General features: G+C 37.7%; 1 protein-coding gene across 1 annotated transcript; it reads right to left on the bottom strand.

Annotated features, from left to right (window-relative positions):
- Window positions 1–615: 615 nt before the first annotated feature.
- LOC129677299 (zinc finger protein 431-like) lies at window positions 616–7029 on the bottom strand (the record flags this gene model as incomplete). The annotated part of the gene is made up of 5 exons (XM_055607940.1): window positions 6947–7029; window positions 4704–4758; window positions 4403–4529; window positions 4140–4200; window positions 616–2512 (listed from the first exon to the last, which is right to left on the bottom strand). Coding segments are annotated over exons 1-5 (2223 nt in total), but the record flags the coding sequence as incomplete, so codon positions are not given.
- Between the last annotated feature and the right edge of the window lie 289 nt (window positions 7030–7318).

Raw genomic sequence — 7318 nt, 5'->3', positions numbered from 1 at the left:
TTCTAAAAGACAACATTCTCAGGTGTTTTCAGCAACAAAATCACTTTTGAGGTACCGTTTTGGGTTTTAACTTGCTTCTCTATTGCTTCAAGTAAATTCTCTAATAAAAAGCAACTCAGGTAATGAAGAGATCCATCTGGTTGAGTAACCCAGGTCACAGTGTAAGCAAAACCATGTGTAAACCTTTTCTCCTGGCTTCCTCTCTTGCACTGTGACTATCTACCCCTCCATTACATCTCTACAAAATACATGATAATGCAAAGATTGGATTTTTCATATTAAATACATTCATAAAGTTTCTCTTCAGTCTGAATTCTTTCATGATAATGAAGAATATAAAAATATACAGAAGCTTCATCATATTAAATGTATCCATAGGGTTCCTCCCAGGTTTATTTCATGCCTTTGAAGATCAATGTGACATGCAAAAGCTTTACCACACTGGTTACATATTTAGGTTTCCTCTTCAGTATGTGTTTTATTATGTCTTTGGAGATTACTCTGACACGTAAAGGCTTTATCACATTGATTACATTTGTAGGGTTTTTCTCCGGTATGAGTTCTTTTATGAAGTTGGAAATTACTAAATTGTGAAAAGGCTTTATCACACTGATTACATTTGTAGGGTTTCTCTCCAGTATGTGTTCTTTTATGTATTTGCATACTATTGTGTTGCGAAAAAGCTTTACCACATTGATTACATTTGTAGGGTTTTTCTCCTGTATGAACTCTTACATGCCTTTGAAGATAAGTGTGATATAAATATGATTTATCACATTGATTACATTTGTAGGGTTTCTTTCCAGTATGAATTTTTTCATGCCTTTGAAGATCACGGTGATGTGAAAAGGCTTTCTCACACTGATTACATTTATAGGGTTTTTCTCCAGTGTGTGTCATTTTATGTATTTGGAGTTTACTGTGACATGCAAAGACTTTATCACATTGATCACATCTGTAAGGTGTTTCTCCAGTATGTATTCTTTTATGGATTTGGAAATTACTATGGCGTGAGAAGGCCTTACCACACTGATTACATTCATAGGGTTTCTGTCCAGTACGTATTCTTTTATGTACTTGCAAATTATTGTGTTGCAAAAAAGCTTTATCAGATTGATTACATTTGTAGGGTTTCTCTCCTGTATGAACTCTTTCATGCCTTTGAAGATCACGGTGATGTGAAAATGCTTTATCACATCGATTACGTTTGTATGGTTTCTCTCCAGTATGACTTCCTTCATGTCTTCGAAGATCACGGCCATGTGTAAAGGCTTTCTCACATTGACTACATTTGTAGGGTTTTTCTCCGGTATGAATTCTTTTATGAACTTGGAGATGACTGCATTGTGAAAAGGCTTTATCACATTGATTACATTTGTAAGGTTTCTCTCCAGTATGTGTTCTTTTATGTATTTGCATACTACTGTGTTGCGAAAAAGCTTTACCACATTGATTACATTTGTAGGGTTTCTCCCCTGTATGAATTCTTTCATGCCTTTGAAGATGAGGGCGATATAAAAATGATTTATCACATTGATTACATTTGTAGGGTTTCTCTCCAGTATGAATTCTTTCATGCCTTTGAAGATCATGGTGCTGTATGAAAGCTTTCTCACATTGGTTACATTTGTAAGGTTTCTCTCCAGTATGTGTCATTTTATGTATTTGGAGTTTACTGTGACATGCAAAGGCTTTATCACATTGATCACATTTGTAGGTTGTTTTTCTAGTATGTGATCTTTTATGGATGTGGAGACTACTATGTTGTGAAAAGGCCTTATCACACTGATTACATTTGAAGGGTTTCTCTCCAGTATGTGTTCTTTTATGTATTTGCAAACTATTGTTTTGCGAAAAAGCTTTATCACATTGATTACATTTGTAAGGTTTCTCTCCTGTATGAACTCTTTCATGCCTTTGAAGGAGAGAACGATATGAAAATACTTTATCACATTGATTACATTTGTAGGGTGTTTCTCCAGTATGAAATCTTTTATGAACTTGGAGATGACTTGTTTTTGAAAAGGCTTTACCACACTGATTACATTCATAGGGTTTCTCTCCAGTATGGGTTCTTTGATGTATTCGGAGACTACTAGGATACTCAAAGGCTTTATCACATTGACTGCATTTGTAGTGTTTCTCTCCAGTATGTGTTCGTTGATGAATTTGGAGATGACTGTGTTGTGAAAAGGCTTTATCACATTTTTTACATTTGTAGGGTTTTTTTCCACAATTAATTCTTTTATGAATTTGGAGATGACTGTATAGTGAAAAGGCTTTATCACATTGACTACATTTGTAGGGTTTTTTCCAACTATGAATTCTTTTATGAATTTGGAGATGACTGTATTGTGAAAAGGCTTTATCACACTGATTACATTTGAGGAGTTTTTCTCTAGTATGAATTCTTTCGTGAATTTGGAGAGTACTATGTTTTGAAAAAGCCTTACCACACTTGTTACATTCATAGGGTTTCTCTCCGGTATGTGTTCTTTGATGTAGTTGGAGACTAGTAGGACACTCAAAGGCTTTATCACATTGATTACATTTGTAGGGTTTCTCTCCAGTGTGAATTCCTTCATGCCTTTGAATATCACTATCATTTGCAGAGGTTTTATCACATTGATTACATCCATAGGATTTCTCTTCAGCATATGTTAGTTCATTCCTGCAAAGATAATTGGTAGATAGATAAGCTACATTCATTACACTAATGATTTTTTTATGTATGTGAATTAGTGTCACAATTTTGTCTAATTTTAAACCAGAAGTAGAACTTACAGATTTTTCACTTTGTTTAAATTCATAGTTTTCCCTTTCATTATGGATGTTTCGCAGCTTTGAACATACCTGTGATGCAAAGAGCATTCATTTATTCCATGGCTCACATTATAGCATCTTTTTTCCATATGAGATTTTTCACATATTCGAAGAGAACTGGAAAATCTCAGCTTTACCACTGATTGCATTCATAAGTTTTCCTGTACTATGAGTCATGTTACATTTGTAAAGTGAGCCAGGACAAACAGGAGAATTGCCACATTCCTAGTATTCAGAAATTTTCTGCAGTGTGATTTTGTAGACATATTCCCAATGAAGTTGGAAAACCACTTAATTATATTAGTTTCATTTATTTATATTCCCTTGCTTAGAGGAGACTTTCTGAAGGTGATAGGAATTTTCAATTCACTTATTAATAATAAGCACCTGAAGGAAGTATATATTTATTGTGTTTTCACTATCCTGCTTTCTGTTGTAACACATGTATGGGATGGTATAAAAGGAAATGACCTATGACAGGCATGTAAAATTCACTCAGGCAAAGTAGTCTTGGCTGGATCCTTCCCAGCAGAGTTTCTACAATGATGTGATACCAGAGACCCACTAGAGACTCACTGCTGTTGGTAAGACAGTAAACTTTCTTTCACTTTTTAATTGATTAATAGTTAATAATAAATTAACTGTAAACTTGTATCACATTCAGGAAGTCTGCTCGAAGTGGGGACTACTACAGATCTTCTAATTGTTCTGGGGCAGAGCTATGCTGCCTCTTTCAATATCCCCATGATCACGTGACTTGCTTCCATTTGGACAAATGATAAACCTACTAAAAGAAAATTAACAAATGAAAGGGTTTCATGTTCACACACTTTGACTCTGTTGTTCCTAGACACTCGTGAACCATATTCTGGACAATTATACATTGCCCCCCATTAAAGTTAGCAATGTTACACTTGTAGCACTCGCTACTAACCCTAGTGTTAGCATGGAATATCCTTATGAGAGGTTTGGGACATACATTTATCACATATGCAAGGTGGATAAATTCTGAAATATCTCAGTGGTATGAGACTCAACAGATTGGCATTCGACAGGCTAGTTGTCATGGAGCGATAGCTCAACTTGTAATGTCTGTTAAGACAGTGTTTCCTTGCATTGTTTCTTAGAGGAATGCCTTGCAGGCACAAGTTGGATAACCTGACTCTTAGGTATGTGGATTTATGAGAATTTAATAACAATTAATACACTTAGAGTAGTGCTTTTTTTTTTTACACTGTTGATTTTGTTTAAAATGAATAGGACACATTAAAATTTCTTCAGAGGCATATTTATATCAGCATGCACATGAAAATTACCTTTCATTTCTTCTAGAATCTTGACAGTGTTCTTCAATACTCTGGTCTTCCCAACTGTAGCCTAAAATATGTACCAGAAGACTGTGATATATCATTGAAAGTTAGGCAAAATTTAAGTTACTATCTTCAGAGACCCTGAGAACCATGCTGTATTTCTTCACTCATTCCTCCTTGCTCAAAACTGAAATTACATAAGAGAATCAACCACAACCACTGCAGCTGCCTCCTTGGTTTAAAAGGTGAACCAAAATTCACTGTCTTACCTATCGCAGTGAGGTTGTTGTCCGTCTCCAGCATTCCTTCCGGGAGGAGATCATAATGGAAAGGATCCAGTAAAGTTCCCTCTTCCCAATTGAAGTTCATATGCACATCATCATAACTCACTGCATCCTAAAATATGCCAACAAGTGTACAAGAGAAAGCACGATAGACGACACAGTAAATTTGTACTTCATTGATAATACGTTCGTGTAATTCTGGTGGTTCTCCGACTTACTTCCTCACACAGAAGTTGTAATGTAATTATCAAGTCATTTTAGAAGGAAACTGAATAATGATGCTTGCCTGCTGTCGTTTCTTCGCTCTTTGAATAGGATACAGCCTTGCAAGAGAAACGCCACTTAATAGACATAAAGGGAAAAAATCAAGCAAATGGAAAAACAGTACTGAGTGCACAACAGAGAAACTGGACGAACAATGCCTCAGGAAACAGAGGCATGGTATCTCATTGAAATGGATGCCAGCCTAGTCTATGCAATGAGTTCCAGGAATGCCAGACATACATATTAAGACCTTGTCTCTCCTGCAACAATCAACCAAACAAGAAAGAAAGAGCTCAGAGGCTTTTACTGACGTTCCTGTAAAGAATTACACCTTCATTCGACTTCTGTATTGGTCTTCCAGTAACCTGAAGTACCCCAGCTTAGACTGTAACACTGGTAACATCTTACGAAAAGGGAATGCATGTTTAAAAAGTTACGAACAGACAGATAAAAATATTAGCAATGTAAATGTTTATCATATAAGCAACATAAGGCAGGAGAGATGGCACAGCAGCCAAGAGCTCTTGCTGATCTTGTGAATAATTGGGCTTAATTGCCAGTACTTATGTGCAGGCTCACAACTATCCATTACCCCAAGTTTAGGAGTTCTGATGCCATCTTCTGACTATTGTGAAGATTAGAAACTCAACGGCATTCATATTCATGAAAACAGGCATGAAGTCTCATTGATTCATATTCCTTCATTCAAAAAAATCAAAACGTACACAACAGGTAGCAATAATGTCATGCACCTGCAATCCAATGACTCAGATGGCTCCTGAAGTATTAATGTCATGAACACATGCCATCCTGAGAAACAGAATATACTGACAATTTTCAAAATTCAAATGTAGATGTAGTTGAAGTGCAGCATAAGAGCATATGCTTGACATGAACAAGAAACTTACATACCAGGCAATTCAGCCACTACACAAATAAAAACTGCCAGGCATATTGGCCCACATTTAATCCCAGCACTCTGTAGTCAGAATCAAGTGGACTTCTAAGTTCAAGGCCCGACTGGACTACATACATACTTTCAGGACAGCCAAGTTGACATAGAAAACCTTTCTCTTCAAAAACAAAACCAAAAAGAACAAGATTAAAAATTAAAAAAATCAACAGGCTAGCAAAATACCTTAGAACTGAATAGCAATTGCTTCTACTTTCTCTTGTGTGATTAAGCTACAGAGTCTATAAGCATGAAGGCAAGGCAGTGCTGAGGCCTTCTCTTTGTGGCAATTGACCCACTTGCAGCCATTTTTGTATTCAGCTTCCACTGTGTTTACAAGGTAAATTTAAGTTCAAGAAATTTTTCCTCTACTGCCCAGAAGTAGTCATTCATAGGTGATACTATCAAACCTGGCCAAGGGGCAAAGTTAATCTTGCCTTTCCTGATGACTCAGCGGTGTCATAATTGATGCTGTTACCTCCTCCCTTGGCTACACTCTGGTTGCACTCTGTTATCTCTGCACTTGGCTGTTCCTTGATTGTACTCTCGAAGATACTAACTCCTGCCACCTACCTCACTCAGAACCAATCAGCTAAAAGGTTAGCTGAAATTTTGTCAGTTTGTCCAGTTGGACTTGGCCAATATTCCAACTCCCTCCCCCCAAAAATCAATGTCCCCAGTATCAGCAGGAAGTAGCCAAGGACCAGTTTCTTCACCCATTATCCATTCATTATGAACAGAAGGCTGGAGTGTTAGGTCTCTGCTGCAGGACTTGGCTAGCATACCCTGCCCTCTACCTAGTGGTGGAGCATCTTTTCTCCCAGAGGCCCTTCACTATGTAATCCAGACATCTTGGTTCCACTGGCCTTTTTTCCGTCTCCTCTCTTTTCCCCTTCTTGCTCACTCTCTTTCCCTTCCCCTCCATCTTCCTCCTCCTCAGCACAGGCTCTCCCTCCCTCTCCCATGCTGTTCCCTCATGAATTAAAGATGCACATCATAAACAACAGAAAGCTTACATACTCAGGGAAACTGAACAACTCTCTACTGAATGAAAAGTGAGTTAAAGGCCTTTTAGCTTACATGCCTCTGTAATAAAACTTGGCCTACATATTCCTTAGATAATGGTTCAACTTGGCCAATTAATGGCACATTAAATCCTAATAATTTATGGGATCTTTTTAATTCCTGTCAATAATCTGGTAAATGGAAGGAGGTTTCTTATTGTTCAAGCTTTCTCCCTTTTCCACTCCAAACCTTCTCTCTGTTCTTCCACTTCTTCTAGCTGTAAAGTCTCAACCTCAAGAGTTCTCTACCTTTGACCCTGAAGATAAACCTCCACCTTGCCATTCTCAACCTCCGGGTCCTTCTCAACATCAAGCTTCTTCTCAGCCTCCATCTTCCCCCAAACTCTGTCTTCCCCCTCCTCCTCTGCTTCTTCCTCTTTGGCTTCTCCAGCATCCTCACCCACCTCTCCAGCCCCTTCCCCAGCAACAGGCTATCCTACTCATCTTACTTTGGAACCTACTTTTACCCCAACAACAGTTATTAGGCCCCCTGCTACCCACTCTCTAACCCCCTTCTTTTTTTACTCAGCATAAACCAGCCTCAATTGTTCACTTGTGGATGGCTTGATTAGACTTTCTCAAGTAGAAAAGAGACTAGGATCCTAGATCTCTAATCCTTCT

The sequence above is a fragment of the Psammomys obesus genome, unplaced genomic scaffold (assembly GCF_907164565.1).
Source record: "Psammomys obesus unplaced genomic scaffold, mPsaObe1.curated_primary_1811, whole genome shotgun sequence".
Classification (NCBI taxonomy): Eukaryota; Metazoa; Chordata; class Mammalia; order Rodentia; family Muridae; genus Psammomys; species Psammomys obesus.
The sequence above is the reverse complement of the archived record's forward strand: the minus strand, read 5'-3'. Positions and strand labels throughout refer to the sequence as shown.